At 42.8% G+C, this 13,494-nt stretch overlaps 1 protein-coding gene across 2 annotated transcripts in view; it reads left to right on the top strand.

The window, feature by feature from the left end:
* MTMR7 (myotubularin related protein 7) overlaps positions 1-13,494 on the top strand; it is a 112,340-nt gene that overhangs the window by 74,567 nt on the left and 24,279 nt on the right. For both annotated transcript variants that reach the window (XM_032162399.2, XM_032162400.2), the window contains one exon: positions 7,292-7,424. In XM_032162399.2, coding sequence (XP_032018290.1) covers positions 7,292-7,424 — 133 coding nt within the window. The remainder of the gene's footprint in view (positions 1-7,291; positions 7,425-13,494) is intronic.

A 13,494-nucleotide genomic window follows, 5' to 3' on the forward strand; every position in this document is an offset into this window, starting at 1 on the left:
GTTGAAGCAAGGTGGGGCTATTTTGAATTTCCTAATAGTTACAGATGATTTAATGATTAGCTGCTTAGATATACTGAAGAAAGATAAGAAAAGGAAGAGAAAAGACGGGGGCTTTACTGAGGAGAGATTGGGAAGCCCATTTCTTATCCTGTTTTTTTCAGATTTAAATAAAGGCAGACAGATTCACCTACTAATTTTAGGACCAGTGATCCAGATATGTACTGTGTTGTGTAAACCTTCTAGGAAACATGGCAGCTGTAGAGCCAGGCATATTCTAGATTTAAAATAAATCAATCCAAAGGATTTGATTCGAAGGGTGTATTTAGTGCTAAGTGTGTTTACTCTCAGCGATGAGTTTGACATTGATCCATTAAAGAAAACTGGGGTTTTGTACAAGCCGTGCCCTCTTCTCATATTTATCCATGCACGCACACTTCACGTGAGTTTTAAACTGTTTGCTTAGAGCTTTCATTCTTTTAAAGATTGTGTTTGTTGATTTTTGTTCCAGAGTGTGTTAGGCCTCCTTGGTAGCCAGGAGACTGAGTTTGCTCTAGAAGGTGTGGACCCTGGCAAGCAGGCACTTCTCAGGTTTGCTCACAGGTTTCATTAAAAAGAAAAAGGATTAGGAGCTGACCTGGATTGTTCTTGGCCTTTGAGCAAGGCTAGCCCCACATGAGAACTTCCAGAGCTGCCTGTTCAGATGAAAGCCTCTGAATTGCTTGTTGACATTTTTTGGGAGACACCAGCCTGGGCAACATAGTGAGACCCCCATCTCTGCAAAAAACAGAAAAAAATTAGCTGGATGTGATGGCATGGGCCTGTAGTCCCAGCTACTTGGGAGGCTGAGGTGGGAGGATTGCTTAAGCCCAGGAGTTTGAGGCTGCAGTGACCTGTGATTGTGCCACTGCACTCCAGCTTGGGTAACAGAGCGAGACCCTGTCTCAAAAGAAAAAGAAAAAATTGGGAGACAAAGTCAATGAAGTCTTCAAGCATGTATTGAATGTCAATTCAAAAAAAAAATTATACTCTTCAGGGCACATATTACTGCTAGGGTCTGGTGCTTTAAGAACATATGAAAGTGTCGTTGCAGTATTCGTTGAATTTTCAAATGAGGGCTAACTCATTGCAACCTTGTTCATGACTTTATCATTAATTTGTTCTGGGACTTTGCTGAGCTTGTAAAAATGGCAGGCACTTTATTTTTGTTGTTTTGTTTTTCGAGACAGAGTTTTATTCTCCCCCAGGCTGGAGCTCAGTGATACGATCTCGGCTCACTGCAACCTCCATCTCCCGGGTTGAAGCGATTCTGCTGCCTCAGCCTCCCGAGTAGCTGGGTTTACAGGTGCCCGCCACCACGCCTGGCTAATTTTTTTGTATTTTTAGTAGAGACGGGGTTTCACCATGTTGGTCAGGCTGGTCTCGAACTCCTGACCTCAGGTGATCCGCCCATCTTGGCCTCCCAAAGTGCTAGGATTATAGGCGTGAGCCATGGTGCCCAGCCAAGCTACTTTCTCGTTTAGTTCTTTTAAGAATCCTGGCAGGTGAAGAGGGTTTTGTTTTGTTTTGTTTCTTTTCATGGATAAGGCTAGAACTTAAAGAAGCTGAGTAATTTGCTCAGGGTCTCACAGTTCACATCCAGGATTCACACCCAGGCTTATCTAACCTCAGAGGCCACACCCACTCCGTTTGACCATGGTGTTTTTTTCTGTTTACAAAAATTCTCCAGCAGAGCCTCGTTTCCACGTGGAAGCTCTGTGGGGTTACCACCTCTGAGCACACACCTGACGAGGCCAGAGAACCCCCCACCAGCTCCTCTGACACAGCCAGGGCCAGCGGAGGGGGTGCTGAGGCATGAAGAGAAGGGCCGAGGGCGAGGCCGCGCCTGCCTCCGTGACGCCTGGCCTTTTGTCCTTGCTCCTTCTCCAGAGACTTCGCTGTGGTTCTGCCCCCTGATTTCAGCAGGTCAGCGAGTTTCTAGTTGTGTAACAGGATGTCACGTGGGATGTTTTTCTTTTTCTCAGGAATTAGTGAGTAGGTGGCTCCTACTGGCTAAGTCCTGGGAGGGGTCACCTAGGAAAGTCAGTGGTAGAGATGAGGGGTGCCTGAGAGAGGGGAATCTGGGGTCTCACACTTGCTGATGGCCGTCATGGCAGCAACCAGAGTGAAGATACCTGGGGCAAGGGCAGTGTCCAGTGGCCATGGAGCAATCTGTGCTCCCTCCTTTTGGCAAGGCAAGGATGGAGACATTTCCTGTGGGTCCAGTGGCGCCTGAGGAAGGAAGCTGAGCACGAGCCATCTTGCTTCAACATTCCTAAAAGGGCTCAGCCACCGGGTGTCTTCAGCTGTAGGTGACTTGGGGTGGGTATGCTGGTGAGGGAGGTGAGCATATTGGAATAGACTCACGCCAAGGTGAATCTCCCATGTCAGTGAGATGTGTACTCCCCACCTCCAAAAACCTGCATCTGTACCTTGGGAGATTCAGCACTTGGACACTATGCCAGAGAGGGAAGTGGTGACCACCTCATGTCAACCGATGAAGAGCGAATTGCAACCCTGTCTAGCTTTCCAAAGAGAAATTTACCTCTCCTCTTACCCCTCCTCTGCACCCATCCTCCCAGTACACAGATAGGGCCTACAAGAAAGAGGAGAGGGGGGGCGGGCTGGAGCAAACCCCTCACCAGTCCAAACAGCCTGTAAGGCGGCGGGGAAGAGCTAATTTTGCGTCATATACGGGACTGGAATTCTAAGTTAGGCTGGATGGAGATTTTCTGTCTGAATGTAAACCTGACGCTATTAAATCTGCCCAAGAGGTCCTTAGTGGGTAGAAAGGAGGATTTTGACTAGCACAGTTGTAGAGAATAGTTACAAAGAATAAAATCAACTCACATGTTTGTGTCTGCACCACAAGTGAAGTTTCTTCCTTTAACCAGTTATACAGGAGGGAGAGAGAAAGATCGTCATTTGACAACCTGTGTTAGGGCAAGACCAAGTCCCCCTCCTGCCAAGATCAGCTTGTTCGGTCATTTCCCAACCATGTCAGCGAAAGTACTGTCATTCTTCAGGCGTAAAATGTAGCTGTGGAAATGGTAGACTTGACGACTAAGGCAGTGACCAGGCTGACCTTTAACCTGATACCAAGATGAACACAGACTGAGTTTTTCAACATTTGATTGATTCAGGCTTAGGGTGAGAATCTCATGCTGTTTCTTCACAGTCTTGGCCTCTCTCCCCTGGCCTCATTCTGTTATCCAGTCATTTATGCAGTTGCTCAGCTGGTCAGTAAATCTTCCTTGAGTGCCTGTTCCATGCCGGTTTGAAGGATCCGTATGTGGCCATAAATGAGACAGTCAGGGCCCCTTGTGGAGCCTGCATTTTCCATCCCTCCTCTTTCAGCGCTGAGGTTTTCAGTGCCCACCCCTCTCTGCTCGCTCCTTATTCCTGTGTATCTTCTCTGTTGTGGACACTAAATCAGTCTCCAGTTTTTCAATTAGACTTGCTCAAAATCCCGGAGTTGCTCTCCGCTGCCACAGGTGAAGTCTCAGTGCCTTGGCTGGGCCTGTTTAGTGGACCCTCAGTGCTTTCTAGCCTTCCCTCTTGCTGTGGCTGCCACACAGGAACCTTCGTCTTCACCTGGAGTGGTTAGCCCATTGGTCATCTAGAATGCCCTCTCCTCTCTCCATCCTTACAGATTATGTTAAAGTCCAGCTGTAGCTTTCTCTCTTAAACAAAACGTTATCCCTGATCCCCAGGCCGACAGAGTTGCCTTAGATTTCAACTCCTGTCACTGTCACTGTCTCTCCCGTTGCTCAGCTCTTGCCTAGTCATCTGGGCCCACTGGGTGCCATGTGCTTTCCCTTCCGTTGTCAGTTTTAAGCTGAAGGCAGCAGGAACAGCTTCTTTTGATTCCACTTAACGCCTGGCCATAGTAGGTGTCTATAGAGTGTTGACTTTGCTTCATTTATTAACTTCTCTTCACCCAAAGACACTGATATTATCAAACAGCAAAAGAACCTTGTGTTAGGAAACAGGGTATTTTTCCAGTCCTACTTTTCACCTGTCTGTTGTATTTCTTAAACATAAATTGAAACTGAAGTGGCTACCTTTATTGCTTTATCTACTTGAGAACTTTTAGGACCTGAAATGAATAGCTTTTCTTTAGTTGTGAAATGGAGTTCTCAGTCAAAGGGACAGAGGACCATATTTGCTGTAGTAATAGCGATTTGTTTATGTAAGGGATGCTTTGTCTTACTGCGCACACATACACGTAAAATGTGCAAGGTAACATTGAACTTTTATTAATTGTAAAACCGTATCTCCTGCTTTGAGGGTTCAGCTTTTGCTACATTATCATGATAGGTCCTGTAAAAAAGGTGGAAATCCTAAGAAATTACACTTCATATGGTAGATGAAATATTGCCACCTTCTGTTCATTCTGAGAAGTGCACATTGATGTTCAGAAGGTTATTTGTGTTGCTCCTTTGCTTTTAAGGAAGATTACCAGTCAGTTCTCCCAGATCAAGGATAATCACCTATTTCATAATGTGTACATGGAGTCTTAATTATAGATTAAAATAATATTTTATTTTTTGTTTATGTTTAAAAAATCTATTCCACATTCTAACTTTTGTAGACTATGTACTCTGTCTCTCTTTTTTTTTTCTCTTTTTTTTTTGTATCTCTGCCTGGGATAACCCTCCTGTCCTTTGTGGGTGAAGGAGGAGAATGGTCAGTAACATGGGGTCTCGCTCCGTCACCTAGTGGAGTACAGTGGCACGATCACAGCTCACTGCAGCCTTGACCTCCCAGGCTCAAGCAGTCCTCCCACCTCTGCCTCCCAAGTAGCTGGGACTAGTCACATGCCATCACGTCTGGCTAATTTTTGCATTTTTTTTTAGAAATGGGGATTTGCCTTGTTGCACAGGCTGATCTTGAACTCCTGAGCTCAAGAGATCTGCCCACCTCTGCCTCCCAGAATGCTGGAATTACAGGCATGAGCCACAGTGCCTGGCTGGTTTTTGTTTCTTATGCTTTTTAAAAGAGTATCTCTGTGGTATGTGGTGAATAGGCTTAACTTGAATTAGTCAAGATACAGCATAAATGTAAGGTTCATGTCACGTAAGGATACTTGCAAGTCTTCTATTAATTCTATTTATGATGCTTGTTATAAAGGATAAACCAACATCTTTGAAAAATAATTATACAGAGCAGTGATATTTTATAATAGTTTTGGAAGAACACTGTCTATAGATAATTTTACAAAAGTTTCCCTATAAAATATTTATACTTTTTAAAGTGTGAACATAAGTTGTCTTAAAATGCATTATTTTAATTTTTTTTCTTGATTAAGGCCAAACTCTTTATTCTCATAGCATGCCTGGGAGAAAGATGACACCCTTTTGTAGATGGGAACAGTGTCCTGAGGGGCTGATGTGCCCCAGCTGGTGTCACATAAGCCAAGTCATCGAGCAGGGCCACTATTGAAACGTGAGGTGTCTGCCAGCCTGGGCCCCTATGGCAATGGCTTATCCTCTGCTGTTTTTTTCACTTCTAATATGCTTTATTTCTATTATTTCAATTACAAACTTCATATATGCTCTTGGTATCAATGAAAGATTACAGGGGCATCCAAAGTAGTACTGATGGCATTCTCCTGTCGCCTGCCATGCTGTCTTTCTGCTGTAATTGCTGCCAAATTGGTACCGTTTTCTACGCATTTTTATTCTGCTTGATAAACACGCAAAAACTTAAATACACATCTATAAGTTGGTTTTATAAAAATGGATGATTGTATGAATATTATTCGTAGCTTACACTTTTCACTTGTCATGGGCCAGTGCCAAGTCTATACACAGAGGGTCCCTGACTTAATGGTTCGACCTATATGATTTTCTGACTTTTTACAATGGTGCAAAAGCAATCAACATTCAGAAACTGTACTTCTCTTGTGATGCTGGGCAGCAGCAGCGGGTGCAGCTCCCGTTTGCCATGCACTTTTGACTTATGGCATTTTCAACTTACAATGGGCTCATCATGACATAACCCCATCGTAAGCCTCAGAGCATCTGTCTGTCTGCTGTGTGATCTGTGCCCTCCTTCTTGGTCACTGCTCCCAGGTCAGGGCACGATAAACCATCGTGTATCCTGTCACTGTCCTATTGAGATAGTCATGGGTTTTCAGCTTTCTTCAATGAACATTCTTGGGCATCTATTTTTATGTGCTGGTACTTTTAATTTTGTCAGACTTTTAGGAGATCTATGTCAAAGAACATATGTGTCTTTAACTTTAAACTTAGCTCTTTTAGCTTTTAAAAAGTACTATTGTGCACTGTGCTTTTAAAAGCAGATATTTTTTCTGGTGGTGAGTTCTCAGCATAGGTTCCCTGCCTGGGTTAGCCCTCCTGTCCTTGGTGGGTGGAGGAGGAGAATGGTCAGCGAATGCTGTTTTCTAGGATGTGATGACCTGCTTAATAAAATAGCAAGAATGTTTACACATTCTAGAAACCGATGTATTTCCCAGCTAAAGTAGGACTTGTCTCCTTCTTGATTTTAGCCACGCAGGCTAGGACAGTGTTTGGATTTAATAAATTTCTTCAAAGACCACTGTGACTTAACCTCGTTTGCACTTGGAGACCCCAACTTCTCATATGCAAAATTATAATAATGAAAGTGATCAAAAAGCCCAGTAGATGTCTAGATGTCAGTAAGGAGGCCGGTGGCAATGCCTCTGGAGACCTGGTTGCTTCCCTCTCTTCATTTGATTCAGTAATTCCTGCTCAAGGTTTAATTGGGCATCTGAGGGATCTTGTGGGCAAATTAGAATGATGCAACCATTCCTATTTGATAACATGTTTATTGGCAATATAGTACTAGAAGATATAATAATGTACAGAGCCTTACTTTGACAGCTGTTTCTGCTGATATTCTTCTGCCAACCTATCGGTTATGTGTGGTATTAAACTGGACTACTTGGTTCCATCACAGAATTCCACATTCAGTTTGGCATCTCTGACGGGGACTGCAAGTGACATTTCCAGAAGGGTTTATCAGTAGACTGCTTTCCAGCTAAGAAAATGTGACCCACACTGACAAATTCATGCTGTTGAATGTAAGCTCAGCAGGAGTGCCTGAAGCTATGTAGTTCAGTACAAGGTTGCAGTGATTCAAATAAGCATATTATGTTTCCGTACATCATTCTGAATGCTTTGATTGGGTATCCATGAAATGTTTTGGTTGTTTCATCATTGTTTCATCAATGTAATTGATGACTGTTCTGTTTTGCTGACCACTGCAGCTTAATGCAATGGCAAATCGTGCTGCAGGGAAAGGCTATGAGAATGAAGACAATTATTCCAATATCAAGTTTCAGTTTATCGGGATAGAGAACATCCATGTCATGAGGAACAGTCTGCAGAAAATGCTGGAAGGTAAACCATTTCCTTATGCACAGCATTAAAATGCAGTTAAGTATTTTGATGCCAAAAGGGAATAAGATAGTCTTGATTTTAAAATGTTTTTTTTACATAGATGTGATAATTTGGGAAGAATATCATGTTACAGTGGCTTTTTAAACACTTAAGAACTTTTCTCTTATTTTGTAAGCATCACTGTGATGTGGTTTTGTCACTTGGTGGTTAGCAGTCAGGGACTCTACAATGGTACTTAACATCTAAGGTCAAAGTGCACAGGGGCATTTTTGTTTCTTACTCATAATGTTAGTTTGATCCACGTTCAAGGCCATTTAGGAATAAGGCAGTCCTACATTTAAAGCAGTAACTAACCATTCTTGTATGGAGATCAGGTTCAAAAACTGTATCCTTGCTGAGTGGCCATTCGAAGGGAGAATATTGGAGGACCTGACCCTCATTTCTAAATAGCAGCCACCACAATACACATGCATGTAACCTCCCGCCACCTCCACACACACTTCGACATATATGGCGAACACTACAAGACACGTACCCACATCCTTATATACTCGTGTGGACAGGAAATGAAAGAGATGGATTATGTAATAGAGAAGAGTTATTCACGTGGCCAAGCCAGCCACATGCTGACGAGCAGAGATTCTGCATTTCAAGCAAAACCAGCTTAGTCTGCTGCTTCTGCTGCTTGTGATCGTAGTGATCCCAAGAGGAATCTGTCGCTGTAGTCTACCACTTCCGGCTCTGCGAACTGGGAGAAGACAGAGGATGCAGAAACCATGGCCTTGTGCCTTGGCTGTCCATGCAGTGTCTGCGCATCTGGGGAAGGCCCTGGAGAGCTGGAGCAGGGAGCCCGGAAGTGGGCTGTCTTGATTGGAAATGCAGGCTCTGGAATGAAGAGGGACAGAGAAGGTGCTGAATTATTTTTTCCAGGAATCCACGTTTGCTCTCAGTTACTTACGCCGTTCTTCGTTTAATTAGAACCCCCTAATATTGGGGTTGGAGAAATCTGAGTGTCACAAACAGGCCTAATTTCTATTCCGTTTCTTGGACTTTCTGGTTCATCTCAGTCATTATGAAACTTTGAACACATCAGTTAACTTGTTTGGGGCTCCATTACCTGCTGCAAAATGACAGGATTAGGCCAATACGTTCTATGGGTCTTCCAGCTGTGACAATTTGATGCCCCTCTTTAGCAGAAATCCCTTCCTACATCTGAAAACATCTCAGCCCCATAGCCATTTCCATCTTCTGTACATAGTTGGCAGTCAGTCTCTCAGGTCACAGTGACAATACCTGGACATTGTCTCAGTTCACAGTGATCATACCCTGGGCATGATTATTTGAGCAGCTTAAACTTTTGGAGATTATCATGCACAGTTTGGCTATTCCTGCTACAAACTATGTTTTTTATGTGTTGAAAAATTGGACTAGCTTGGTACTGTTATTGGAAAGGTAGTCTGACTTTAGTCTGAAGACTGTTCATCATTTATCAGGATCCTTACGTTATGCTTTAAGTTTTTTATTTAGTCATTTCATAAGATGACCTGGAGAACATAAATATTCTATTCAGAAAGTCGCTCCTATCAATGCTCATATCATATACATTTGGCTTTTGTTTTTAAATGGGTAATTCTTTGGTTTTTCGTTAGGAAACATTTCTCCTGCCCTTATGCCTGTGGTCTGACACTACTGTTTTCTAAAGAACAGGCAAACTGACCAAGTTCCGGAGGGCAGCTGTCTGTTTCATAAGGGAACATGCTGCTTTCACATAACTTTTCCAGCTACGTGCAGTGCAGTAGGCAAGAATATCTTTCTGGATGCTTGTACGTGGTCTTGACCAATGTTTGACTATCTGTTTTTACCGAGTAAATTATAAACCATTGCGGAGGCTGGAGCCGATGATGAAGTGTTGCAATCAGACCCACCTTCTGAGGCTTTTCCTCCTTCAAACAGCTATCCTTGGCCTCAAAGAGGTATGAAGGTTCATACGGCTGGTCACTTGGTAGGCAGAGGAATGAATGATGCATTTCATTCATGATTATTATTTTCTGAATTATTTTTTACCATTGTTATGGATATAATCAGAAGAGATTCTGAATAACAGAAAAGTAAAATTGTTTGCATTCTGGTTTCAAACAGCTGTCTGTGAGCAAGAGCTGCAAGATATTTCATCAGAAACTGAAATCTAGGACCAAGTTCACATCCTGTGTAGGTCCTCTATAGAGATGATTTAATTTTAACTTTGATTTGTAAGTCTCAACCAAACTATTTTTGCAGGATGTATACTTCCTAAGGAGAGAAAATGATGCCTTTCAGTCACGTAGCAAGCAATTTTGTAATTTAGTGAAGTGATTTTCACAATAGTTTCCCTTTTGATAATACAGATAATGGCTTTTCCCTCAAGTCATAAGAGGATACCCTGTCTTTTCTTTTCTTTTTTTATTTTAAATTGTTAAGTCTGGGGTATGTGCAGGATATACATAGGTAAATGTGTGCCATGGTGGTTTGCTGCACCTGTCAACCCATCACCTAACTATTAAGCCCAGTAGGCATTAGCTGTTTTTCCTAATGCTCGCCCTCCACTCCCCCACCCCCGCCGACAGGCCCCAATGTGTGTTGTTTCCCTCCGTGTGTCCATGTGTTCTCACTGTTCAGCTCCCACTTTTAAGTGAGAACATGTGGTGCTTGGTTTTCTGTTCCTGAGTTAGTTTACTGAGGATAATGGCTTCCAGCTCCATCCATTAAAACAGTCCGTAGAAGAGCCTGGCCCTTTCAAGGCCAGGGTATTATTATCAGCAGAGGTGGAGCTTTTACTTCTTAGGCATCCTGGGTGTTGGGGAGGAAGTGGTGAAGAGGAAGGTGGAAAGGTGCATGGAGTTACTTGCATGTCTCCACTTGTTGAGGGTGTGCCCCATTGGGACACCTCTTCATATCTGCCCTGAAGGTCGGCAGGCACTCATAGGAAAGACACAACTTCCAATCAACTTGTCATCTTTTGGAGGTCACCTAGAAAATTTCACTTTCTCCCCACGAGTAGCTTTGTGCCTGCCTACCTTCCACATGACTGTTAGATTAATACTGTTGGTCATTGTGTCACTGACCGTTTATTCATCAGTGTATTCAATAAACTAAAAATTGAGCAACTGCTCTTTGCCACACTTCATAAGTATTTTCATTTAAATGATTATATCTGATTTTCACAACAGTTGTGTGCAGTACCTGGTATTATCTGTACTCTGTAGAAGAAAAAGCATATTTTTTTAAAAGGATAACCAGTAAGTTGAAATAAACATGTAGATAAACATGTAAACTTGCTCTGGTAATTAGAGAAATGTTAAGTTAAAACCTCAAAGTACCATTTGCCACCCAATGTTTTACAAATTAAGATATTCACTACTCAAAAGAATGTGGTAAAACTAGTGCTCTAAATATTTATCGTATTATTTAAATTGGCTTAGACAGACATAATATATTTGGTTTAGAGATAGTTTTTTACCAGGTTGCTTCCTCTTAGGGACTAATCCAAAATATGTTTTTTAAAAATAAAGATACAGGAAGGGCATGGAGGCTCATGCCTATAATCCCAGCACTTTGGAAGGCTGAGACATTGAGGATCACTTGAGCCACAGGAGTTTGAGACTAGCCTGGGCAACACAGTGAGACCCTGTCTCTACAGATAATTTAGAAAATAAAAAAAAAAATCAACCAGGCGTGGTGGTTAGTGCCTGTAGTCCCAGCTGCTCAGGAAGCTGATGTGGGAGGATCACTTGGGCCTGGCAGGTTGAGGCTGCAGTAAGCCATGATCATGCCACTGCACTCCAGCCTGGGCGACAAAGAGTGAGGCCCTGTCTCAAAAATAAAATAAGATATAGACATGCCTATATTGATAGTAGTGTTTTATTTATAATAGTAGAATACTGAAAGCCGAATGAACGTCTAACAGTAGTAGACTGATTAATTTTACTTCACCTTCTTGATAGAAAAGTTTGCATCCATGAAAAATACTAAATGTGAAGACTATATGTACTAACATGGGAGAATATGTATAATGTAAGTGAAAAATTCAGGTCATAAAATTGTTTGCATATTCTTATTCACTATACATTAAATCATATGTCTGAAGAAAGACTAGGAGAGCATGTCCAGAATGGTCACTGCATTACCAAGGAAAGATGAGAGTGATGTTATTCCCTTTTTCCCTCTTTATTTACAAAATATTTGCTACGGTTGGTATATTCCTTTTTTAAAAAACGATATTTATTATCTCATGGTTTCTGTAGGGCAGGAGTCTGGATGTGTCTCAAGCATAAATGGGAACTCAGGGACCCTCTTAGCATCTTTCAAGGCTGCAGTCAAAGTGGCAGCTGGGCTGCGCTCTCATCAGGAAGTTTGAACGGGGAAGAACCTACTTCCAAGCACTTAAACGGTTGTTGGCAGAATTCAGCTGAGGGCCCCACATGTTGGCTGTTCACAACATGGCAGCCTGTTTCTTCAAGGCCAGCGGGAGTGCCTCTTTCCCGTTACAGAGTCTGGTGTATTACACTTTTAAATTGTTTTTTAAAAACATCCTTTCCAGTATCACATTACAAAGCAGTATTTTAACCTAGCACTTTTTATCATATTACAGTGATCCTTGTTGAGTAGTGATTCTGATGTAAGACAAGCTCACAGCTTGTGACCACAAGGAACATTATGTGAACTGCAAGGGTCATTATAACCACCTTACTATGTATTGGACACGGTTCAGATTTTTTAAGCTGTATTTACTCAAGTAAACCTCATTGAAGTTGTTGTTGCTACTCTTAGCTTCATTTTATGGATGAGGAAATTGAGACACAGAGCCTGAGAAACCTGTTTCAGCTCAAAATAATAAGTGGTCGAACCACCATTTTTACCTACTTAATGTGAGTTCAGATGCCTCACTCTTAACCACTAGGCTTTTGTGCCTCTCGAGGTAGTGGGTTGGTATGGAAGGTGCCCTGGCTTCAGTGTGTGAAGTCCTAGGTTTGGGTTCTTGATTGAGTCTCTGGGTAAACTTGAACAAATCTCATTTTCTGTATTTGTAAAGCAATGTAAGCAACATATCTTCCCCACTTTAACTCATGATAATTAAAAGGATTTCTTGCAAACTATAAAGTGCTTTCCAATGTAAGGTGGGTATGCTTTCTCTTGGGAAGCAATAATGTATTTGAAAACAAGCACTCAATGAAATGGATACGTTGATGGGCTGTAGGTGAATTCAGTCAGCCAGGCAAGTATTTGTTAGGCCCCATGCCTTCTTATGGGTACATTTGCTGAATTTCTTTATTGAAAAGACACGGAGTAAGAGCACAGTTTTCAGAAGTGTTTGTCTCGTGATCGGGTCTGTGTGCAATCAGCGCACGTTCATCAAAAATTATTTAATAAACAAGACATAGGCCTTTGGGTATTTTCTCAGCAAGTTTTTCTATGGACTTGCAAATCGTAGCCTAACAGTGGAGCAGGGAAAGCGAGCCCAGAGCACGTGGGACGCAGGCCCCGCGTCAGCTCAGGGATGTGGGCGATTGTATGGTCAGGGCCTGAATGAAAGGGGGCCAAACAGATCCATCCTCAAAGACTGGAATCTTTTTAGCAGGCCTCAAAATAGAACCACTTAAAAAAATATTCCCTGACATGATGGGCATTGACTGTGGAGAATGTTTTGTGGCAAAGCCAGGTGGCCCTAGAGATGATACCCGATCTGTTCTTCCACGCAAAGGTTTTGAGGCCTGATTGACTGGAATCTTCATTCGGTGTGGAAAGGATGGTTGGAGGCAGAGCACTTGGGGTTGTCGTGGGAGGTGTCATCGTGGTGGGTATGCTGGTCACATGTTGGATGCCTGCTCTGGTCTCCCTGCCAAGTTGCCTTGGAGGCAGTCTAAAGGGAACAGCCCCCGACACATGCAGCTCCGGGGGTTTCTCTGAAATAGTTCTCTCTGCTTGGAGAGGAGAGGTTGTGGATGTCGGTTCCCATGTCCCCTTTGCTCGACATGTGCTTCCGTGCCTCATGTCCTTATGGAGGGCTGGCTAATTCAACCTTGAGGAAATGGAA

This window comes from Hylobates moloch, unplaced genomic scaffold (assembly GCF_009828535.3).
Source record: "Hylobates moloch isolate HMO894 unplaced genomic scaffold, HMol_V3 SCAFFOLD_8, whole genome shotgun sequence".
NCBI lineage: Eukaryota > Metazoa > Chordata > Mammalia > Primates > Hylobatidae > Hylobates > Hylobates moloch.